The sequence below is a fragment of the Leptodactylus fuscus genome, chromosome 7, assembly GCF_031893055.1.
Source record: "Leptodactylus fuscus isolate aLepFus1 chromosome 7, aLepFus1.hap2, whole genome shotgun sequence".
Classification (NCBI taxonomy): domain Eukaryota; kingdom Metazoa; phylum Chordata; class Amphibia; order Anura; family Leptodactylidae; genus Leptodactylus; species Leptodactylus fuscus.
The window spans coordinates 125,185,010-125,211,249 of NC_134271.1; the positions used below are offsets into that span (position 1 = coordinate 125,185,010).

At 43.7% G+C, this 26,240-nt stretch overlaps 1 protein-coding gene across 1 annotated transcript in view; it reads left to right on the forward strand.

Moving 5' to 3' along the window:
• The window catches only part of AKAP6 (A-kinase anchoring protein 6), a 175,902-nt gene that overhangs the window by 69,904 nt on the left and 79,758 nt on the right, over positions 1-26,240 (forward strand). The window contains exons 6-7 of the mRNA XM_075282957.1: positions 266-362; positions 8,759-8,913. Coding sequence (XP_075139058.1) covers positions 266-362; positions 8,759-8,913 — 252 coding nt within the window. The remainder of the gene's footprint in view (positions 1-265; positions 363-8,758; positions 8,914-26,240) is intronic.

The window sequence follows — 26,240 nt, forward strand, 5'->3', positions numbered from 1 at the left end:
TTTGCGGCAACCATAATATGGTCTGTAATATTCTGCATTAAAAATATTTCAGGTTTGCTGAAGGAGATGTTTCTTATACACTGCAGTTGCTCTACCAACATGGTCCTGTAATTGTTGTTGATGAAGCTGTCCCGGGATGGCACCAGAAAACGGGAACTGTCCCGCTGACTCTGGGAGGGTTAGGAGTTACGACAATATGTTTAGTCTATGTTGTAGTCAGCATGACTCCAGGATAATATGACAGGTCTTCCTTGATCTCTTGTAGAACTTTAAGCAGAGTGTGGATGGCCACTGCTCACTCAAGGACGCAGTTCTGGAAGAAGGTCACCGACTAATGGAAGTGCTGGTGTCTCACAGACCAGGTAATGGAGGTCATATTATACAGGAATGTAATCCTTGTATACCTGAACCATGGTATGTTAGATCACATATGGAAGATCTGTAGGTAGGGTTGAGCGATCTTTTTAGGTGGGATCGAGATCGGTACTATTTCTCACAATGCTTTGCTTAGCCTTCACACTGAGTATACGCTCTGCTCATTCTGAGTGGAGTGTATACTCAGTGTGAAGGCTCCACTGCAGTTCCATAGGATTGAATGGAAGCAGCCGGCACACAGCCTTAATCCCTGCGCGCCGGCTGCCTTCATTCATTCTAATGGGAGACTAAACTAACATCTCTAGTAGCTACTTACCTCCAGAGATGGCTGCTCCGGTGCCCGATGTTCTCCTTCTTCGCCTCGCTGCCGCTCCACGCTGCTCCTCGCCTCGCTGCCGCCACCTCCCAGGTTAGTGTTTAAAGAGCTAGGAAGGCGGGGCTTGTGGCTTAGGAGAGTGTGGGCGGGTACTGGGCGGGGAGACGTGACATCTCCCCTCCCAGTACCCGCCCACACTCTTCTAACCCGCTCACACTCTCCTAATCTGGGAGGCAGGGGGCAGCGAGAAGAGCAGCGTGGAGTGGCAGCGAGGCAAAGAAGAACACCGGGCACCGGAGCAGCCATCTCTGCAAGTAAGTGGACACAAGGGGGGACTAAGTAGCCAGAGGATTAAAAAAAAATCCTCTGGCTACTTAGTGATTCACTACACAGCGTGGATTCTAACAATTAAAGCGTTCAATTGTTAGATTCCATGCTGTATAGTGAATAGGATTGCTTTTAAAATCCGATCTCCGATTAATAAAAAAATCCCATTGACTTGCATTGGGATCGGAATTGGGATCGAGATCGGGTTCGAATGAAAAATGATCTGAAATCGGATTTTAAAATAGATCCTGAAAAGTCAAGATCGGCTCAACCCTACCTGTAGGATATTATGGGCTATATATTTGTTGCGAAAATTTTTGCAACTAAAAATCAGATGCATTCACCTGAATAAGGTTGAGGAAACAGTATTCCGCAAGCCCCATTCAGATCAATCGGGCGGTTTCAGAAATTTCTAAAACTATTCCGTCTCGTGTGAATTCACCGTTATAAGAAAACACATAAATAATACGCCACGAGAAAATAGAAGAAATAAGTCTTAACTCTTTTTAGCAACGCACTTATCTGCCGCAAATATCAAGGGAGCCGACGGTAATTCAGCAGAGATAAGCTTACATCTCTACTCCGAATCCTATAATGTGCAAGCAGAACAAAACAATGTTGAAAGACCTCTATGCCTGTGAAAAAGACATTTGGGACAATGATCTGGAACTGCAGGAGAGAGTTATTGAAGCCACACAGAGAGTATTAAGTCCTTTGTATATGCTACAGTCGGATCATTTGACAATGTGTGTAACATCTCCTGCGCTCGCGTCTCTAGCCGAACCAACAAAAAGACACATTTAATGAGGCAAAGAAGCCCCAAAGAGAGGTGGTTAGCGAATGGGAAATATGTAATATAAAAATAATTAGCAAAAAGTCATCGGGACAGAAAACATACCTAATAACTACATTCGTAAACATCTAAAAGAAAATGTAATATTGCACTAAAATAACAACAAAAAACCCCATAAAATAAATGACCTATTTGCACACTGGGGATCTTCCTTTTCAGCAGGTTGTTCTATCCTGTAATATTTAAGACCTTAGATCCCGCTGCACTTTTCTTAGATAGAGTCAGGTAAGCAGTGGTTGAGATTTCTGCTCCCCTAGGAAGGCGAAAATGATTTGGCTTTAGCAATAAATTGTCTGCAAAAAGTGGTTCGGCACTAGACAATTCGAGCTCTGGGGGGTACTGGAATGATCTATGGAAAAACGTATGGAAATGAGCTCTCCTCCAGAAGGAAGAATGCTACATCTCTAGGGCCACCTATAGGTTGTTATCTTGTAAGTCAACGTCCAACCCAGAACAAAATCTTGGACTGTAGGACTAGGGTTGGCTAAAATCCCTGGTCATGTTTCAAGCCTTCCTTATGACTACCTATAGGTGGCACTAGAGAGGCAGTTTTCCACTTCTATTTTTCAAAGTGTTCTCACTTTGCAGCATTTTCCCTACACCTGCCGAAAACTTTTGATCATTACTGAAATTTCCCCACTGTGGGACTATTAAAGGATTATCTTATCTTATCTTATCTTGTTACGGGCTATTTACTAATGACTTTGTGTGCTCATGTCATACCCAGTAACAATTTACATACTTAGATTTTTCATAAAGAGACAGAATGGCTAAAAGTAAAATAAAATAAAATAAATTGAAACATATTTCATCTCACCAGGTTCTACTGCTATTCTGACACTTAAGCTGTGTCGGATGACTTTATCGTCCAGCAATTTCAGTTCATAAGAAAAGACCCCCGACATATCCCATTATAGTCAATGGGGTCCGTTGGGCACCACTGGTGTCCATTGTTTTAGTGGTCCATGTGTTTTTATGGTGTAGAGTCTCCAGTTGCTCCATGCCTACTCAGCCAATCACTGACCATCATGGTGACCTACCTCAGTCAGTGATTGGCTGAGCAAGCATTTCCTGTTTGTAGTGACAGATCCAGGAAGTAGAGATCAAGGGGGGCCCAGTAAGCATCAGCATGGCCGCAGAGTCAGTAATATCTATTTTATTTTTTCTAATTATTTATGTCCCTTTGTAGAAAAAAAAATATGTTGGCCAACCCCTTTAATAGAATGACATTAAATTCATTACATGTTTCCCACATAGGTTATACTAACCCCATATTCTCCTATACCTAATGATACGCTATATCAGCCCTGAGCACAGTCAGGGTAATATCATACTTATTATTCTACATGCCAAAGAAATCAATCTAAGACTTCAAAACCTAATAAAAAGCAGAAAATATTACCTATGACATTAAGAGTTAAAGGATTCCTATAACATATAGAGTATGCAAAATCAAAAAGAACCTCTTCAGGTTTGGGGGTTTATTTCCATCATCTGAAGGTTTTACATCGGTGAAGGGGAAGAAGGAATATTGAAATGGAAGCTGGAGGGGAGGATAAAATAATAGAAAATAAAAAGAGAATACATTAGCATAACAAATAAAAGAGGCAACAGAAATTATGCAAGCAAAACAACTTAGCAAGCACGGCCTTGGCAGCTGGGAATGGGGGGAGTATATACCGTAGTTATATCAATACTCTCTAGGAGGAATCATGACTGCCGCCTCTCAGGCAATCTATGGCAATAGGTGAAAACTTTGTCCTGGTCTTATACCGTTCTCATGACATCTATCCTATATGTAAGTTCTCTAGAGCCCATTTGGGGGTCCGCGTGTAACTGCTTTTTAAGCGGATTGGATTTCTTATTCTCAGGTCCCCAAGCGGATCCAAAGAACAGAAACCCGAAGCCATGTGGGAATTTAGCGTAATCCTAAAATAGTCTATCACTTCCTGTCTTCCAGACTTGGACCATGGGCACAATGATCTGGAGCCAACCCTATTATCTTCCATGGGACAGTTTTCTATGTATATATTGTGACCTATGCAGAGAGAGGTGTACATAAGATGTGAAATCACCTATTGGGACTGGTAGATTTTGTCTTATCTACATACACATGATAGCTCGGACCATTAGCCTGCTGATAAGTGAACTGACAGCTGCAGTGGTCAGAGTCAAAACTGCAGGGTTTTTAGGATTATAGTAATATAGAGTGAAAAAAACATCAAATATAGGTTATTTTCTGGTAATACATTGAGCCAATTCTTTTTTTTAAGTAGTCAGTAGTAAGTCTTGAAAAAACAAATATGGCCACCCTACCTTTAAGTAGATAGCCAACCCAAGAACTTAAAGGGGTTTCCAGACTAAAGGTATTGATGGCCTAGCCTTTAAAATAGGTCATCAGTATCATAGGGGTGGGCACGCCCATTCACTTCAATGGGAATACCAGAGATAGCCGAGTACTGTACTTTGGCGCTCCCATTAAATTGACAGATATATATTAGTTTGGATGGGCAGCAAGGGGAAAGGACCCAATACTCTTGGAATCAGTGGCGGTCTCTGTGGTCAGACCCCCACTGATCAGTTGCTTATCCTCAGTCCTAAGGATATGACATTATCCTTTAAAGGTATATTCCCATGTCCCTTGCTCACCAGTCTTCGCTGCTGCAAAAACTTCTTTCTTCCTGGTTTTCGACGTCAATTGGTGGGCGGGGTTTCATATGCAAAGCCACACTGTCCGACTACCTCCAGTTTAGCTCCGCCCCAAATTAGTGTGTAGCTCCGCCCACCACATAGCGTGATCCTATGGAACGACTGAAGGGCCTGTGATGTCATCAAAGGTCCAATAACACTTGGATTTAGCTTGTTCTATATAGAGTCGGCTAAATCCTAGTGGGCTAAGGGACCAGGTCCTTCTGCCCGCTAGCTTTTAGCCTGCTCTATATAAGAAAGCTAAATCCTAGTGAGCAGAGGGACCTGGTCCACTAGGATTTAGACTGTTTTATATAAGAAAGCAACACTCATTTCCCCCCCTCCTTTATCTGAGAGCAGGAAGCTAGGTCACATGTGTGATGCAGACACAGGAACAGCTACAGCTAAGTGCTCGCTCCCGTGCACTTAGCCCTTCCTCCCTCCCCCCTGAGAGCAGGCAGCTACGTCACTTGGGAAATGAGCAGATACTCCCAAGGGCCATAGAAACGCTGTGTCAACAATGAAGTGAATAAATTAAGATAGCGGCCAAACAAAGCAGTTTTGCTGAAGCAGTGTATTTAGGAAAAGTCTTAAATCCACATTAAAAAGCAGTATAGATAGGATCCTTGTTATGGGACAACCCCTTTAAGTGGTGTGTGCCTCTTAATACATGCGGCACTTCTTACTCCAGAACACTTCAGATTAACCCCATACTAAGAGCGCCTTAATAAATGACCCCTTTGTGTTGTTCAGTTAGTTATGTCAATGATATAGGTGACCATGAAGACTCTCCACTGTTGTGTATTATATTTATATATACCCTTTCTATTTTATATTCTTCTACTAGAGACACAACAAGAATGCAGCAGACATTACAATATCACAACTAGGGAGAAAGGCAACGATGTGTATAGTGTATATGTATCTGCTATACTAGAGTTAGGCAGAGTCAATGTTTCAGCTTCTTGGATCATGTAATAACATATAAAGGAGATGACAATAGGCAGAACTTTTGTAGAAATCTCTATTACCTTTCTAGAATGTATAGATCATTTTCCAATCATTATTGTGCCAGCAAATGTCTAACTGACCCCTGGCCACCCACGTTTCTAGTTCCAAGTTTATTCCTATAGAGGGCAGCATCTGTCAGTGGCTATCTGAGAGGGTAAAGATGGCACAGCCTGCCCTTTGTATGCAGTGAGACTCCCAGCTGTGACTTGTTACTGAAGCATGAAATTCTGCATGAAATAGTAATGAGTTACAGGGAAGGCACACAGTGACGCTGAGTATCATACTGTGCGTCGGTAAATAACAAGCTGACTTCTGATGTATTATTAAAATTTACATTAACACGGAGACCTCCACCTAGTATGCCAAAGATTGTTATATACACATATTGCCCCCGAGTCATGCATACAATATAGCTGCTGATAAATCCTTTACAAAAGCTTCTGGTAAAGACACGACTGATCTGTAAAGCTTAGAATTGAGATTGAAAGTTCAGTCTTGTATATATGACCCTGCGTAGTCGCCATTTCATTCACCGGCCTGCTGGGATTATATTTCAGGCATTTCTCTATAGCTGGCCATACACTTTATATCAGTGGTTTTCAACCAAGCCAAGCACCCCCGCGTGAAAAGAGTTCCAATTGAGTACCCCCAATGGTCACTGTGTAGTAACACCATGATGGGTGGTTTGGGGGATACTAGCCACCCTGGAGCCCGGAACCTGATTCACTAAATCTGCCACATCTAGATCAGTATTTCGCAGCCGTGTCACATATACCCCTAAGGGTTCATACACACTGAGGAAAGTGGCGCTGATTCTGCCCCGATAACTCCCGGCAGAATCGGCGCTGATAAAAAGACTCCCATTGACTTCAATGGGTTCCGTTTTCCGTGTGGAACACATTGAAATCAATGGGAGGCTTTTTATAAGCGCTGATTCAGCCGCGAGTTATCGTGGCAGAATCATCGCCACTTTACTCGGTGTGAATGCCACCTAAGGGTCCATTCACACAAAGGAAAATGGTACTTTAATTGGCTCTGAAATTTCAGCACTGAAAAAAGCCTCCCATTGTCTTCAATGGGTGCCGTTAGCTAGGCATCTTGTTTAGGCTCATTCGATATGTCCATTGGCATCCATGCCATAAGATATGAATATTCAGTGTCAGTGGTCAGACCCCCACCAATCAGATATTAATCCTCTATCCTTTATATAGAAGGTAAATACTTTCATAGCATAACCCCTTTAGGAGGTGTGTACCTCTTAATATATTTGGGGCATTTTACTCCTCAAATTAAGACCATACTATGTAGCGCCTTAAGACATGACCCCTTTATGTTGTTCAGTTAGTCATGTCAGTGATATAGGTGTCCATGAAGAGTTCCCATTGAAATATTTATATACCCTATATTCTTCTATTAGTGATATAAATGACTACACTACACTAATAAATACACAACAGACAATAGAACACTATTAAAACTAGTGACAACTAAGGTCTTCTCTCCTAATGCCCTGTTTTACATGACTATACAATATAGGTAGTCAGATGGCTAGATGGTTGGGCACCTAGTTTAGACCAACCACACACATTAGATTTTCACTGAATTTAATGGCCAATTTCAGCTATTTTATCAAACGATCAGTCATTAACATAGGACAACCAACAAGAGACTTGAAAGATCCATGCTTGGCTGAAAGTATCAGTGCTTGGTATCATCGGCCACTATTGATCGATCATCAGCCAACCTGCAGAGACCTACTGCATTTGTTTTTGTTAGCAACTAAACTGGCCCTTGATCTGGTACTTAAAGGGGACTTTTCATACTCTCCTGCACATATGGTTTTATACACCACTAGAAAGCCTCCTGAATTCAGCGCACTGTCAGCTTTCCCGTTATGTGCCCAGAGCAAGAGATATCAGTGCCATTTTTGCCGCACATATACACAGCTTAGTGTCATGGCTGGGCGGTAAGGAACGCCCCATCTGACAGTACAGAGCTATGGACGAGTACTGTCAGGACAGGCGTTCCTCACAGTCCAGCTAGACTGTCAGGAACGCCCTTCTGACAGTGAGCTGAGATCATTGCCATTATAACATTCTCCAGGGGTACATAACGGGAAAGACGATAGTGTGCTGAATTCAGTGCACTGTTGGCTTTCTAGCAGTATATAAGACCACATGTGCCCGAGGACATGAAAATTCCTCCTTAAGTTATTAATATGTATGGTGGGATCTTTCGTACAAACAATCCCATCATCCATCATACAGCCGCATCATAGCCATCCAAAAGCCAGTTTAACATTATAGGTCTCCTTAATAAGAACCAGAACCCCTGCCTCCCCCCCAAAAAAAACATCTCGTTCAACCATCTTATACTCTGCTCTGTACAGACACATGGCAAGTACCCTGTTTCTCTCTATAAATGTGCATCTGACTTGGTTAATATCCTAGTTAGTTATGTTGCAAGGCTGATTAACAGATCGAACATTGACTTACAGGGTAGTTACCTCTGATAGGTGGCACTAGTGATACAGTTTTCTTCCTTCTGATACATACATTCTTCCTGTGGAGCTTTGTCAATAAGGCTCCATACATGGTCAGGTCCATAATGAAAACCATTACTACCCTGAAAAGTTTGGCAGGAAAACACAGGTGTAAATTTGGCCTTCATTTTTGCCGCACATACAGTCCACTTTCGAGAATGCAGAAAGCTCTTACCTTCATGAGGCTGGAGGGCACCCTTTTTGTGCTGTGGGAATTGCTGGCAGGAAACAAAACAGTCTTGGCTTCTTACATATGCCGACACATTTTGTCACTGGTAGTTATTTACAACTGATTTACAACCTTCTTAATGGACTATGTCAGGCAGCGTGCACCAGCTGTAAGCCTCTGTAGAGGTGAAAGTGTCCTCCACCTTTGTGGTGGCGCTAACAATCCTGGCATTGCTGCAGATGTTTAGTAAGTGGGCACAGCTGTTTGGAGTAAATAGCCATTCAAAGTAAACACCATTTTTAATTGCATTTACCTTACTAAATATCCCCCATATGATCAAGATATTTATGACCCGTGAGCAATACAGGCTGTGTTGAAAACCTGAGCACCTGTGCTGTATGGTGCCAACATACAATACACGGTCGGGCTGTCATATACAACTTGTATCTCATGATCATGTTTGTCCCTTGTATACAGGGTTCCAAGAAATGCTGCAGATGATTACGACACAATGGAAGGAGCTGCAGAAACAGATACGGAGGCAGCATGGTTGGATTATGGGTGCTCTTGATACCATCAAGACTGATATTCTTCAGAACGATGAGCTTCCAGAAGTTGTAAGTGAATCACAGGTGAGACAGAAGAGAGCCCAGGCATTGTTATACCTGAGGTGTTCTAAATCATTGGGTACTCGATCCAGTTAAAGTGTCGATTTACAAGCAAAGCATCATGGGAAAAATAGTACGAAATTAGCTCTCCTCCAGAAAAAAAAACAAAACTGTCGGTCTAGGGCCACCTAGTGAAGATGGGTTTCTGGTGTGACCTTAAACATTAGATAGCATTTAGGCCAACTATCTGATGTACATGGTGGACATCCCAACTCTTCCCTGACACCAGATATTACGGGAGAGAATGATCAGGCAATTGGATTTAGCAATTAGAATTAGGAATTGGAATTAGGACAGCATGCCTGATCCTTTCTTACCTTACCTTACCTTTTTCTCAAGTAGTGTCAGACTGGCCCTCCAGAGTATCAGAGGATCCTCCAGTGGGCCCAGGTTCAACCCAATAATGGTCCAAATGGAGACAGCTAAACTGGAAGGCTACTAAGATCTATTTCCTGGGTCCTTCTTTAATCATTATATCTGAGGGGCCCAAGAAACCTCACTTCGGCACTCTTCTCAAGGAAGATAACCCACTACCCAACTTAAGCTAGCAACCCAATGCTTGACTAACATGTAGTGTAACCTTAATTATCCTGCAAGACTTGTTAAAAAGTTGGATATTGACGTATCAGAGAGATGCCTCCAATAAGTGGTACTATGGTGTTATGCCATCTGGAGGAGATCTACTCTGAGTGTTCATTTGCTAATTCTGTTTCCGCCATGATTTTTATAGAGTTAATTTTTCCTGTGTTGTACATAGTCTCTGTTCATAGTGTAGAGTGCAAGAGGAAACAGTGGCAGCTAGGGTCAAGCCGATCTTGAGATTTGAGGATCGATTTTAAAATTCGATTTCCAATCATTTTCCAGCCGATCCCGATCGTGAAATTTGATCAATCTCTGATCAGGATCTGAACTTTCCTGATCCCGACCACTCAACCCCAATTGCATAGTTTATATATAGTCGGGTTGAGCTGCTCTTTAGATTTCAAAATCCAATTTTCAATCATTTTCCAGCCGATCCCGATCGTGAAATTTGCTCAATCACCAATTGGAATTCGATCTTTCCCAATCCCGATCACTCAACCCTAGTGGCAGCACACAAACAAGCAATGCCGAAGACCATGGGGCAGCAGTGACGGACCCTTTTGCACGTATGCTCGTCTTCCAGCCTGTAGAAGAGCATATGAGCGAAACGGCCCCTTGCTGTTGCCCCGTGGTCTCCGGCTGTGCCTGTTTTTAATACTTACAATAAAAGAGTCGGACATTTGGTTTGGGTGTCGCCACTGTTTTTTCTTTCACTCAATATATTTGGGACTCATATCCTTAGCATGCCCCCGGAGTGGCTCATCTTAGCACCCATAGGGTCAGATAAGTACTCCATTGATACACTTTTGGTTTTTGTACACCGTGTAGTGCCCGCCTGGAACTTTTCTTTTGTTATTGGAGTGTACTTCTTGGAGGCCTAGATCTCAAAGTGCCGTGTCCCACGAGAGTCACACACTGGGGCCATAAAATATTTGTTACCTTAATAAATCATAGTAATGATTCCATTCTCTGACACCTTTTGGTCACATGACTGTGTCTAATGAGCGCTATGACTAATTAAGAAGAAGAGGGTGGAGGCAATGGCAGTTCAAGAGGAAAGTAGCATTTGCAGTCTGTTGCAGGTTTTTAGGCAAGTGGTGCAATGCAGACCTTCGTGCAAGCGTAAGGGTTAAAGTTTTTACTATTTGCTTACAGGAACCCTTAGAGGACACCATTTTTCCTCCTTAGACGTATAATATATTACAAATATACGCTCAATGAACAATACCGCGTCATTAAAGTTGTACAAACATACTCCGCTCTCCTCTCTCCTGGCACCCATAAAACCTTGTTTCTTATTACCTTCAGCATATGTTCTTGTTGTTGTTGACTGTGTGTGGTGTTTCCCCCTCAACCCTCCTCCTCTGCGTCCCCTCCTAAATGATCCCCCTCAGAGCTGTAAAATATTTTGAATGCTGATTATTTTGTCCTCAGAATCATAATGCAGCGGAGCGATTGCTTTCAAGAATTCCCAGACTCATCTACAGATTTAAGGTTTAAGGGTACGCAAGGATACAGACATGTGCTTATAGGGTATACTCATCCTCAATGAAGTCCTCGGGGTCTGACCTTTGATGCTGATCTTAAATATATGTTTTTGAAGTTTTATGATATTTTTTAATTTTTATGATGATTATTATTGTTGTTATGGTGCTATTTTTATAATACTACATGTGGCTGAGAGTTTTAGGATTATTTTTGTCTACTTTTTTTTAGGTATGTCAATGCTGACGAGTTGTAGCCATCTTGTCGTTGGTCTTACTCTTTGTCATAACATGTTAAAAAGTTTCATTTATATAGTTATAGACACCGATCAGCCAAAACATTAAATCATGGTGCATTGAACAATAATCATTATATTGGACAAGGAGTGACTTATAATAGGCAGCAAGTTGACCGGTTGATGTGTTGGAAGCAAAAAATGGGCAAATGTAAGGAACTGAGCGACACCAACAAGGGTCAAACATTGGTGGCTAGACAACTGGGTCAGAGTGTTTCCAAAATGGCAGGGTTTATGAGGTGTTCTTGCTATACAGTGGATAGTACTTACCAAAATTGGTCCAAAGAAGGACAAACTGTGAACTGGCAAGAAGATGGTAGCCCAGGGTAGACTGATGCGCAGGGGCGAGACTGTCTGGTCTGGTCCTCAGAAGAGCTGCTCTTGTACAAATTTTTGAAAAGTTTAATGCTGGCTATGATAGAAAGGCATTAAATTTATCATGCCTAGGGTTGAGTGATCGGGTTCAGAAAAGATCGGATCCCGATCGGCGATCAAGCAAATTTCACGATCGGGATCGGCTGGAAAAGGATTGGAAATCGGATTTTAAAATCTCTAGATTGTCTCAACCCTAATCATGCCTTGTACGCTACTTTTTTTGGTGTAGAAGGCATGACAAAGTCGCAAGTTTTGGTGCACGCCATTTTCCTCCACTCTAAGCCCAAGTTAATGCTCAATACTATCTCAGTTTCTGACTGGCATGGATTTCAGTATTGGCACGCAAACTCCCAAAATGTGTCACACCTTGATCCTAGTGTCCATTTTTAGCTCTTTTGATCCTATGAACACCTTCAGTCATGTGAGCATCAGAAGTGGACCATTGAGTAATGGAAGAAGATGCTATCTAGATGAGTGTGTATTGCTTACCTGGGAAATAGTTGGTACCAGGATGCCCTATGGGAAAAAGGCATTGGAGAAGTGGAGCAGGGTGATACTGTGGGCAATGGTTTGTTGGGAAATCTTGGGTCCTGGTATTCATGTGGATGTTATCTTGGCACCTACCTATGCATTGTTTGTGGCCATGTACACTCCTTTATAGTAATGTCATTTCCTAATAGCAGTGGCCTCTTCAACAGGATAATGCACCCTGACAAACTACAAAACACATATAGGGATCTATTGAGGTTCAAGGTGATGACTCAACATCCAAATTTACAATATCTCGATTGATCATCTGTGGGATGTGCTGACAAAACAAGTCTGACCCTAGGACCTCGCCTCATAATGTCCAAAATTGCTAACATCTTGAGCCAGAAAGCACAAGACACCTTCAGAAATCTTGAGTCCATGTCTTATTGGGTCAGAGCTGTATTGGTGGAACATGGGAAACCTACATAATATTATGACTGATCTAACCAAGTTGTGGACCTTTACCTTCTTCTTAAAGGGGTCCTCCAGGAATTATATGAAACTCAGGGGCGGCCAGGGTGGGTGTAAGACAAAAAAAAAGAAGTTGTACTTACCTACCCCTGGCGCTGTCTTGGAAGTGGAGAGGTTCACATGAATGCTGAATCTGTTTACTGGTGTCAGTGCTTACTGATGAGGAACGGTGATGACACCAAGATATGTAACCGGTCCCTCATCTGTTACCACTGAGGCTACTGACTGGCTCGGCACTCATGTGAGCCTCACTATCTCCGGTCCAGCAATCCCTGGCATGGAAGGGGACCAGGGCTGTTTTCTTTTGTTTTGTTTTAAACGCACCCTGTCCTATAATTCCTGGAAATCCAGAAAGAAATGGACCCCAGTTGCGCTCACAGGTGACAAGGTAGGAACAAATCCAGAGGACGCAAAGGATGGAATCAACATCTCTTTAATAACTATAAACAAGGCACAATGCGTTTCGGGGATTAACCTTACCTTTATCAAGTGCAACGACAAATACCTTCAATAAACATAAAACATAAGAATAAAATTCTAAATGTCAACATCCCACTTCCATTCGTCCTCGGGATTTGTTTCTACCTACTCACCTGTGAGCGCAACTGGGGTCCATTTCTTTCTGGTTCTCCTAATATGTGATGTCTTCTACAAGGCGCTAGTACTGGTTGCTGCCACCCCTCACCATTTTGTGCCAATTTTGTGGTTGTGACCAAATCACAATGACTCCAGGTGAGGGGCCAAACAGGCCTTTCTTTAAAACTATTGTATATCTGTTGTGAACACTATACGGATCAAATCAAAGAAGCTTTATTGGCATGTCCGAATAGATATTTGGCATTGCCAAAGTAAGTAAAGTGGGGGGGGGGGAGAGTTGGGGTTGGGGGGGGGAGAATGGTGGGTATGGGGGGTGGGTGATTTGGGGTATAGTAGTCTTTGGGGTCTCATCTTCCTCTTAGTTGATGGCAGGTGGACACCTATTGGGCAGCGACCTCCACAGTGGACTTCTCTTCTCCCAGTTGGATGTAGAATTTCCTCTTCTCATCATCCATTCAGAGATTAAGACAAGTCAGAAGAGCTTTATTGGTGCCAGAGGGAATGGTTGGTATGGCGGGGGGAAGGGGGGGCATTGGGACTTGTGGGAGTGGGTAATTGGGGGGGAGGGGGGGGCAGAAATGTCCGGGTGTGAATGGGTGATGAGATTTCATCTTCCCCTCATTTGGTGACAGCTGGACACGTATTGGGCAGCGATCTGCACAGTGGCCACTTCTTCTCCCAGTAGGATGTAGAGTTTCTTCTTCTCGTCTGCAGATGTGAAGTCTGGGATGTGGGCAGAGAGTCTTTGGAAGTTGACGGCCCTCACAGCTGAGTATTTGGTGCAGTGTGGCAGGAAGTGGGCCTTGTCTTCTAGGGCTGCCTGGTCACAGTGTTGGCACAGTCTGTATTCCCGTGGCTTGTACCTCTGCCTGCCTGATCTACACTATGGTCAGTCGCTGGGTGTCCTCTTTGTTCCCATAATTCCTGGAGAACTTCTTTAAGGAAGGACTAACCTATTGGTGCCCAATGAATCTTTATCATTAGGCTTTGCAAGCATTGTCACCATCCCTAAGGTATACTTCTTACCCATCCTTAAATAACAGACTAGAGCATTGCCTTCACGTCTCCGAAATTCAACAATAATCATCCGCCGTGATGCAAACCAACTAAAATATTGTCCTATTTTCCTACAGCAAGCAGTGAATTTCTCTTCCAGAAATAGTCAGTTTAATTACACTTAAAAATAACATTTTTTAATTAAACACTCAGGTAAGCAGAAATTGATTTAAATGTAAAAAAATAAAACAATTAGACATCAAAAACCTTAGCAAACCGATTTGCAGTGAGAAATGACGAGAGTGTAGGGATGGGATATAAATGGTTAGATGGTATCGTGCTCTTACCACCCCCCCACCCCCTCTTGTCTGGAAGTCTCCCACATTCAGCACTCTATTTCCCTTTTTTTTTATTATTCATCTTGGGGAATCAGGATGAGAAGACAGAGTCAATACTTCCAGCATTTTAATTAAAACCGTTAGCGGAATAAATCCATTTCATTATCAGTTAATGAAATACAAGGTCATTTTACCACGTGTGATGACTGGTGAGGGTGGAAGGGGAAAAATAACCCTTTCCCTGCCAGGGGGGGTGTTTGAAGTCAAGGTGGAAAAGACTTCGCTGACCACTCTGTAAAACGAGAAGAAACCGATCTCCGAGCTCCTATTCTATTGCTGTATCGTCTACAAAGATTCAAACTATCTGCACAATTGATATATTATTTAGGCTCTGTTCACACCATGGTTTATTTCAAGGTTAGAAAACAGTATCCTATGCATATACTGACTTCTTTTGGACAAAAAACCAGGATCTTTTTGGAGGACATTACATTGTTTTTGTGTTCTGATAAATGCTGGTAAATTTGACCAAAACAGAATGTAAAGCATGGCGTAATCCAAGCTTGAAGACGGCACAAATGGCCATTTGCAACCCGCTGACAGCAGACTTTCGTCTGCCGGAAACAGATTGGCGAGGATGGAAATTTTCAGCCAGATGTCAGACAAAAATACCAGTGATTGGCCACTTTTGGGACAATCATCCTCCAACTTGTACAGACTCACAATGCTTCTTTCTTTAACATCTAAACTACCCTCTGATCAGGCAGTTTAGTTGTTAATGTTGACAGTCGGATCGTTCGCTTCCATCATTGATCGGCCGGCCACATGACAGGAGACTGAATTCTAATGTTGTTGTTGAAAGGATAAAAAAAAGTTTAGTTTTTTTTGCCAACATCACAATGCATACTCTAAGGGTAAGTTCAGACGTGGTATTGTGGACCGGAACCTGAGGCGGAGGCTGCCTCAGGTTCCGATCCAAAATACAGGTAGCCGCGACTGAATGACGATGCACTGCACCGGCATCCAGTTGTGTGCTCCACTCCAGATTAGGCCCAATGAATGGGCCTAGTCGAGAGGAGGGAGTGTCTTCAGGCCGAATCGTGAGGCAAAACGGCCTGAAGAATGAGCACCTTGCCTCCGGGAGCTGGAACAAGCCGGCTCCCGGAAAAAAACACCTGACCGGCTCTCATTGATTTCAATGGTAGCCGTCTTTTTGGTCAGGATTTTGAGGCGAATACGGCCTCAAAATCTTGACCACAAAATCCCATCTGAACTCACCCTAAGGTCAGAGCCCCACGTTGCATATATGCGGCATTTTGACTGCAGTGGAAACACTGTGGCAAATTACACCACGTGTTACATTACCTGCAAAGTGGATGGGATTGTGGGTTCAGCCGATACAGATCTAAGGTGTAGGGTTTTGCTTAACCGGAAGTTCCTAGGTCACAATGTAAGATCTATAAAATGGTCTACCATTTATAATACTTGTATGCGGTAACACGGCCTTTGGACCCCCATAGGCTCCAGAGCTCAAGTGTGATCCAGACATCTTACACCCCCTATGCCCCTATGCCCTATGCCTACGCCCCAGTTGTGTATAGAATATTGTGCATCTTCAGCCACTATTATGTATCTTATCCCGCACTTGACTTAGAATTATGATACAATGTTTGTTTTATGTTACTAGTTCCAAGCATAGTTAATATTTTATGGTCATACCTCTATATAATTAGAATGTATTTATGTGCAATTTATATGGCCCAAATAGACAATGTTCGGATTTTCCCAATGATCTTTGGCAGTGTGAAAATCCATTTTTTCTAATGTTGTCTAATGCTTTGCTAATTAAAGTGTGCATGTTAATTAAAGCAGAGGCTAATGTTAATTACCTATATTAATGGGATCCTGCATTGCACCTGCCTAAAACGCTGCCTTCATTTTTCAAAATATCTCAATTAAAACATCATTTCTTTTCTTTCCTCTTAATTTTTCTTTGCATTTAAATAGTAGATAAAGCCTGTTAACCTCTAAAATCCATCGCTATGGCAGACCATCCATTACGAGCAAAGGCAGGACACAGTCACTTTATGGAATACGGGAACATTTTTAGAAAAGTAGACCTGCTTGTAGTAAAATCTATAGAAATTATTCTAAGGCCAATGTCATTGAATCATCATATAGTACAGCTGTATTATGGCCGCAAGTACTGGCCAGCCCCATTATCATTACATGCATGCAGTGGCATAACTACGAACGGCAGGGCCCCGTGGCGAACTTTTGACATGGGGCCCCCCCCGACCGACACCGACGCCGAAGACCTCGACCGACCCCCTCCTACGCATTCCTGCGCGTTCTGTTATGCCCCATAGTGGCCCCTGCATACAGTATTATCCCCCATAGTGTCCCCTGCACACAGTATTATCCCCCATAGTGGCCCCTGCACACAGTATTATCCACCATAGTGTCCCCTGAACACAGTATTGTACCCCAATAGTGGCCCCTGCACACAGTATTGTACCCCAATAGTGGCCACTGCACACAGTATTATCCCCCATAGTGGACACCCAAAAACAATTATTATACTCTGGGGTCTTTTCAGACCCCAGAGTATAATAATCGGAGACCCGGGGGAATAAAAACATAAAAAATACTGTTACTTACCTGTCCCCAGCTCCTACGCTGTCTTCTCTGCTGCCGTCCTTCTGCTATGACGTTGGACGTCACATGACCCGGGATGCAGGCCGGGTTCATGTGACGTCAGAGACGTCAGAAAGGACGTCAGGAAGGAGGCCTGGCAGGATTGTGGAGAGGTAAGTAACATGTTTTTTGTTTCTTACCTCTCCCGGTCCGCCAATCATTATGCTTGGGGGTCCGAAAAGACCCCCCGAGTATAATGATAGCAGCGGTAGCGGCTGTCACCGGGCCCCTAATGTCCCTGGTAGATTAGACTTATGCCCATAATAAAGACACCTAAAATTGGCCTAAGCCTAGAGTCACATGAACATTGTGCAAAACAGGCATCATCACACAGCTTGTGGTGACCAGTCCAGGGATGGTCGGCAGCCTTAGATAAGCTATGACAATAAAATTATGCTCCAGTGACATTAAGGGATATAATGTGTCCCAAGGAAGCATTGTATACAAACATACAGCAGGCTAGACCACATGTTTCATGCTAAAAGTTGGCCTTACCACATGTAGTGTGTTGCCAAACTGTCATTAGTCAATGTTTATAAAGTTTTATACAGTTTTGGCGAGCCTTTGCAAAACTACAATAAAACCATGAAGTGTGAATGAAGCCTAAAGTGGCCACGGACAGTATATTTCTGAATTACTCCTTAGGCAGCTAGACATTGTGTAACCTACATAAAGTCTTTTCACTGTCCTCTGTCAGTCTCTGTCTCTTCTCTTTACTATTTCACATTGGATAAGATGCTTAAAGAGGACCTTTCATGTCCTCGGGCACATGCAGTTTTTTATACAACAAGAAAGTTGATAGTACGCTGAATTCATACTCACCTTCAGTTACCTCTTTTCAGCCTCCTCGCAATGTCCGCCCTGTGTATCTGCCTCCTCGGTAACGTCAGGTGCTCCCCTGCGAAGTCGTGTGCCCGGCATCACTGCTGAGGCCCATTCACAGCACCAGACCTCACCGATGAGGTAGATAGAGGGGCCTGAACTCTGCAAGTAGACCCCAAAAAAGGTAATGGAAGGTGAGTATGAATGTTTTTTAGAGAAGCAATCCTGGGGGGCCACACAGTGGCTCAGTGGTTAGCACTGCAGCCAGTGGCATAACTATCGGGATAGCAGGGGTAGCGGCTGCCACAGGGCCCGGGATATTAGGGGCCCGGCGACAGCCGCTACCGCTGTGTTTTTTTTTCTTTTCTTAATAGGCTGTTACCGGCTGGAGTTACTCCAGCCAGTAACGGGCCCTATTTACTTATCGATCCTGGCAGTGGCCTGGATCGGTAAGTGACGCCACGGGCCCCACAAACATCAAACCTCATGAGCGGAAGTCCAGGGGAGGTAAAGTAACATAAAAAATGTGTTACTTACCTCTCCGGGCAGGTTAGGGCCTACTTCTGTGACTCTCCCTGACGTCACATGATCGGGGCCTGCGTCACTGAAGATGGCCAACACCACCGAGGACTGCAGCAGAGTCGGGAATAGGTAAGTAGCATTGTTTTTTATGTTGGTACCCCCCTTCGGTCTCTGATTATTATATTCTGGGGTCTGAAAAGACCCCAGAGTATAATAATTGTTCATGGGTGTCCACAGTGGGGCATAATAGTGTGTGTAGGGACCACTATGGGACATAATACTGTGTGCAGGGGCCACTATGGGGCATAATACTGTGTGCAGGGGCCACTATGGGGCATAATACTGTGTGTAGGGGTCACTATGGGACATAATACTGTGTGTAGGGGCCACTATGGGGCATAATACTGTGTGTAGGGGTCACTATGGTGCATAATACTGTGTGCAGGAGTCACTATGGGGCATAATACTGTGTGTAGGGGTCACTATGGGACATAATACTGTGTGCAGGGGTAACTATGGGGGATAATACTGTGTGCAGGGGCCACTATGGTGCATAATACTGTGTGCAGGAGTCACTATGGGGGATAATACTGTGTGTAGGGGTCACTATGTGGCATAATACTGTGTGTAGGGGTCACTATGGGACATAATACTGTGTGTAGGGGTCACTATGGGACATAATACTGTGTGTAGGGGTCACTATGGGGCAGAATACTGTGTGTAGGGGTCACTATGGGGCAGAATACTGTGTGTAGGGGCCACTATGGGGCATAATACTGTGTGCAGGGGCCACTATGTGGCATAATACGGTGTGCAGGGGCCACCATGGGGCATAATACTGTGTAAAGGGGCCACTATGGGGCCTAATAGAGAGCGCAGGAATGTGGGAGGGGGGGATTTGGTCGAGGTCTTCGTTGGGTGTTGGTCGGGGGGGGTGGGGGGTGGGGGGGAAGCATGTCAAAAGTTCGGCACGGGGCCCCACCATTCCTAGTTATTCCACTGACTGCAACCTTGCAGCTCTGGAGTCCTGGGTTTGAATACCACCAGTAGCAACACGTGCAAGGAGTTTGTATGTTCTCCCTGTGTTTGCATGGATTTCTTCTCATTCTACAAAATGTACATTGTGATCCCTATATGGGGCTCACAATCTACATTAAAAAAAGAAAAAGAAAAAAAACAAGAGAAGAAATCCCAGAGTGTAATAGCGGGCAATTTATTCCTCCCAAGACAAATCTCTATTTGTTTGCCTTTGTGAAAAAAAAATTAAAAAATTTGGACTATTCCGGTCCAACATGCCTTAATACGATTCGTTCACCCAACTACAGTATTCTCCAGACTGGCCATAAAGATAGCTATGGCCATGACTATGCTGTAAACCATATCACTTATTGCTATGAGAGCAGAAGAAGCTCAGGCAAGATGGCAGCCGACATAATTATGTACAGAAAATAGAATAATAATATATATTATATAGAATATAGAATAAATAGTCTATTATATTAGTAAAAATGAAATGATTTTAGTAAATAAATGAACATATTGGAGACTCTTTCCTTTAAGCTGTATACAGGGTGCACATTCTCTTAGATAACCATCTAGTATCTACGAATGCACGATGAGGATTGCTGTCTGGAAATAGAGCAGTTCGCACAACTAGGGCAAGAGAAGCTTAGCATAAACACATTTTGGATAGAAATCCCATTATACACCATATTTTGTCAGTCACATCACTCACTAATATGCTTTACTGTAATGTACTGGCTGCAGAACTGCACTGCCAAAACACATTGGCTTCATATACATTAGAAATGCTTATGCAACATAGCTCAAGAATACACAATCAGGGTTGACTTGTCTCAAATATAGATAACGGATCCAGAAAAAGGTAAAACGAGCCTCCTGGGGAATTGTGGCCTGTTTTGCCTCATATAGAAATGTGACGGAACGCTTAAATAGCACATTGGCCCATTCCTTTCTATGGACTCGTACACATGACTGTGAATTACAAAGTCATGTGTGCGGGCCGATAGTCCGGGCCGCAAAATATGGAAAAGGTCCTGTTCCTGTCCGATTTTGATTTTGCGGGTGTGCTCCTATTCATTGAATGAAAGGGGCCACAGAAGCATCCATGTGTTGTTCATGCACCGCCCGTGCCGTTCATTCACGGCCACCGGTGTGCAGCTGGCTTCAGAGAGTCTAACATCTCCCCATATTCAACTGTCCCCACCCTAGTACAGAGCACATTACATTGATGAACAACTTTTATTAGATATGTCACTTTTGTATATTTGGAGAAAAAAACTTTGAAGTCTTATGCAAATTAGTTAATTGGTGCACTAGGGGCGGGCCTTCAGCTCCCTGGAGCACTGCTTTTGCCACTCAGACACCTACCAGTTTTTTTCCTCTGTCACCCCTTAGAGAGAGATTTGATCCTTCCACTGCTATGACATCACCCATCCTACTTCTTGAGCAACAAGGAAGGTGCCCCCAGGGCTGAAGGCCCGCCCCCAGTGCACCAACTGTTTCATTTGCATAAGACTTAAAGGTTCTTTTTATAGAGGTGACAATTGAATACTCTTGGGGGAGGGGATAGACTCCATTCAATTGATGCTTCACAGCATCATTACAAGTCAGTTCTGGGACTTGTACAGTGTACTGGTGCGCATCACTGCACATGTACTAGAAGTAACGGATTCTGGAGATGGCCTGTAATGACATATCCTGGCGTCTGGGATGTCAATCAAGCCAGGACTACATGATACTATTAGAGACTGGGAATTTTCAGTGGCACCGCCTACTACTTTATATCTTCATTTTTTTCTCCATGCTGCAAGGGTGGCCCAAGTGTATTACCATATGTTTATATAGAGAATCAAAAATATATTTATATATGGTATTTAATATTTCATGACATAAGCAAAATCAATTTTCTATTCAAAAAATTCTTACTAGGGGATATATTAATGTATAACCATACAAACTAGTACTCATGCACTCTGACGTATTGTTACCATTGACTTGAGACTGCCAATGAGGACAGTGGGGCCTTTACAGTAAATTCATACAGGAATTCCTCTTCATTTTCCGCTGCCATATTCGGCCGCGATCTAGCCAATGTAGGGCATTGGCATTCCATTACGCCTTTCAGCAGATGAATGGGCCAGCAGGGAGATTCAAGCAGCGGAATGTGCAGTAAACTCATGCAGGTTGCTTATTTTTTCAGCATCCTGCTGCGATCTTTTCCTCCCATTGAACACAATGGGAGGCAGAATCTAGGTGAAACCTGCCCCAAAATCCACTGCAAATTTAAGTTACATTACATCCACAACAATCCACAACAGTTTTCATATATGTGTCCTTGTCCAAAGAGCAGACAAACCAGGAGGATGCTGTAGACTGTCTGTGTCTCTCCAAGGGTAGTGAAGTCTGTGTTGTCCACAATATTGACTGAAATAAAGCATGCTGCATTCTTTTTCCATATGGACCATAAGGCCCCACGCGGCATCCCGAAACCAAAAAGCGCTGCAGAAAAAACCACGGCTGCAACTCATTGCAGTTCTTCCCGCAGCATTTTTTGACAGAAAGTTCACAGAGTTTTCCTCTGTGGACTTTCTGCTTCCATTATACCTCGCTATATCTCTCTCATGTTTTTAGTTTATGTGTGGTCCAGGGCGGATCTTGAGTAGGCCGGGTGTGAATCCTTGGCTCATTACTGGGCCAAAAAAGGCTGCAGATCCTGCATTCCTGCCATGTTTTCCAGACTCTGTGTACTGTTTTCCAGACTCTGTGCACAGTTTTCCAGACTCACTGTACTGTTTTCCAGACTCTGTGCACTGTTTTCCATTCTCTGTGCACTGCTTTCCAGACTCTGTACACTGTTTTCCAGACTCTGTGCACTATTTTCAAGACTCTATGCACTGTTTTCCATTCTCTGTGCACTGTTTTCAAGGCTCAGTGCACTGTTTTCCATTCTCTGTGCACTGCTTTTCAGGCTCTGTGCACTGTTTTTCAGGTCTGTGCACTGCTTTGCAGGCTCTGTGCACTGTTTTCCAGACTCTGTGCACTGTTTTCCATTCTCTGTGCACTGCTTTCCAGACTCTGTACACTGTTTTCCAGACTCTGTGCACTATTTTCAAGACTCTATGCACTGTTTTCCAGACTCTGTGCACTGTTTTCAAGGCTCAGTGCACTGTTTTCCATTCTCTGTGCACTGTTTTTCAGGTCTGTGCACTGCTTTCCAGGCTCTGTGCACTGTTTTCCAGACTCTGTGCACTGTTTTCCATTCTCTGTGTACTGCTTTCCAGGCTCTGTGCACTGTTTTCCAGGCTGTGTACACTGTTTTCCAGACTCTGTGCACTGTGTTCCAGACTGTGCACTGTTTCCCAGGCTCTGTGCACTGTTTCCCAGGCTCTGTGCACTGTTTCCCAGGCTCTGTGCACTGTTTCCCAGGCTCTGTGCACTGTTTCCCAGGCTCTGTGCACTGTTTCCCAGGCTCTGTGCACTGTTTCCCAGGCTCTGTGCACTGTTTCCCAGGCTCTGTGCACTGTTTCCCAGGCTCTGTGTACTGTTTCCCAGGCTCTGTGTACTGTTTTCCAGGCTCTGTGTACTGTTTCCCAGGCTCTGTGTACTGTTTCCCAGGCTCTGTGTACTGTTTCCCAGGCTCTGTGTACTGTTTCCCAGGCTCTGTGTACTGTTTTCCAGACTCTGTGCACTGTTTTCCAGGATCTGTGCCAGTGTACATGAGTCCTTACTGTTCTATATTGATTTGCAATTCTGGGAAAGTGATAACTACTTAGCAGTTCTAATGGCAGATATTAATAGACTGTCACTTTTGCAAAACCTTCCATCGAATGAGAAAATTTAACTATAGAAGTCAATGCTAGGGATCATATTTATGGCTATTTTAAGGAAAATGCTGTTTGTTTATATCTGGATGATCATATGTCAGGCGTACATGAAAACCATTCTGCAAATGTATTGATATATATATTCATTCCATTGAAAACCCTGCCCTCCTCTTTATTGACCCTCGTAATTAAATCTCTTCTGCCTCGCCCCCAGCTGTTCAATGTGCAGAAATAAGAAATATTTCCTCTCTTCATCTCCCACAAATCTTATACTTCCCTTCTCCAGGAGGATGAGAAATTTAATATAACAAAAGGCATGTTCCAAGCGGCTTGTATTATGCATTGGGCCTCAGTATCTGAGCAAATGTAAATAGCGTTTTATTTAAAACATCTGTCCGCAGTGGGATAGATGAATGCGCGTGTCTGCCGTCCAGCTGTTGACTTTTAATGCTACGAATAATAATAAAATAAAAACCCCACTGAAATCCTCAAATCCCCAGGACAAGAATGCAGTATTCAGGATCCAACCAGCGGGTGTTCAAGACAAAACAGCCGTGGATTTTATCTTTCGCAGCGCTGCCACTCTACTTTTCTAAGTCTGAACTCGCCATACTCTTTATAGAAGTTCAGATAAGGCAGATAGACATGTGTGAGATCAGATTCGGGTCAGACATGTGTAATGAAAGCTGACTTGTCTCGCAAGACTATTGTTATGACAGGCAGTAAGTTATCGCTATGCATATACAATGGGGAAGTACACATAAGAATTCATATACAGATCCTGTGATCTTAGGGTAGGGTGTTGGAAAGTACATGGAGTGTTATTGGCACTGGAATTTACACAGAAACACGGGATATGCAAACCAGTACAACCACGCTAAAAAGGCTCAAGCTTGGTGGTTATATTCTTAAAGGCACATGGTTACTTAGCTTGATGGTTTCACTTCACTGACATACACACTTGATGGTTTCACTTCACTGACATACACACTTGATGGTTTCACTTCACTGATATACACACTTGATGGTTTCACTTCACTGACATACACACTCTTGATGGTTGCAGTGGTCTACTGAGGGTCACTTAAAAAGGAGCTGTCACCGGGTCTCAAAATCTCAATGACATACCTCATCTGATAAGCGCTGTCACCCTGAGCATTTTGGTGTTTTGTTTATCCAAATCTGTTCATCCATTCTAAAGCTATAAGCCTTTTTAGTGTTTATGTAAATTGGGGTATACTAGTCAACTTGACACACTGCATGACATAGAGAAACCATAGTGTTACTGCCCACTTGGCTACTGTTCCCTAATTTGCATGGAGAATAACAGGGCTTATATCTTTGCAATAGCTGAACGGATTTGGATAAATAAAGTAGCAAAATGTCCAGAGAGACAGCACCTATTAGATAAAGTAGGTCATTGGGCTTTTCAGATCTGCTGACAGGTCCTCTTTAAAACACCATGGCAGCAGTATTAGAGTCCTTGTTTGTAGTACAGGGGATGGTCAGTCAATAAATATATGTATATAGGATCAAACCATGATATGCAGCACAGCAAATACCTCACAATCTATGTAACGACCAGCTTGTTCCTTGCCCAGCACACAATTTATAGTTACCCCTGCTCAGCTATACTCCACCATACTATACTCCACCACCTCTCTGACCCGACTCTTATGGACAAGACCCAAAGATTCTCACTCCAGCAAGTCCATGAACGGACTGCGCCACAACTGTCTATCTGGCACCAAAATTCCTCAATATATGACGTATGGTCCAGTGGTGTAACTACCGGGGTAGCAGCTGCCACAGGGCCCGGGACATTAGGGGCCCGACAACAGCCGCTACCGCAGCGTTTTTTTTTCATAGTAGGCCGTTACCGGCTAGAGTAACGGGCCTTATTTACTTACCAATCCTGGCAGTGTCCGGGATCAGTAAGTGACGCCGCGGGCCCCACAAACACTATTATCGTACTTGGGGGTCTAAACCCCCCCCCGAGAATAGTGATTGGAGGCCCAGAAGAGGTAAAGGAACATAAAAAAACACTATTACTTACCTCTCCGGGCTCCAGACAGGCTTTGGGCCTACTTGTGCGACGTCCCTGATGTCACATGACTGGGGCCTGTGTCCCAGGTCATGTGACATCCCGGACGTCTTTGAAGATGGCCGACACCACCGAGGAGTGCAGTGGAGCCAGGGATAGGTAAGTAACAGTGTTTTTTTTATGTTGGTATCAGCTCTTGGGTCTCTGATTATTATATTCTGGGGTCTGAAAAGACCCCAGAGTATAATAATTGTTCATGGGTGTCCACAGTGAGGCATAATACTGTGTATAAGGGCCACTATGGGGCATAATACTATGTATTGGGGCCACTATGGGGCATAATAGCATGTGCAGGGGCCATTATGGGGCATAATACTGTGTGCAGAGGCCGCTATGGGGCATAATACTGTGTGAAGGGTGCACTATGGGGCATAATACGTTGTGCAGAGGCCGCTATGGGGCATAATACTGTGTGCAGGGGCCCCTATGGGGCATAATACTATGTATTGGGGCCGCAATGGGGCATAATAGTATGTGCAGCGGACACTATGGGACATAATAGTATGTGCAGGGGCCACTATGGGACATAATACTGCGTGAAGGATGCACTATGTGGCATAATGGAGTGCGCAGGAATGCGGGGGGGGATCCGTTGGTCAAGATCTTCAGCGTCGGTCGGAGGGGGGGTG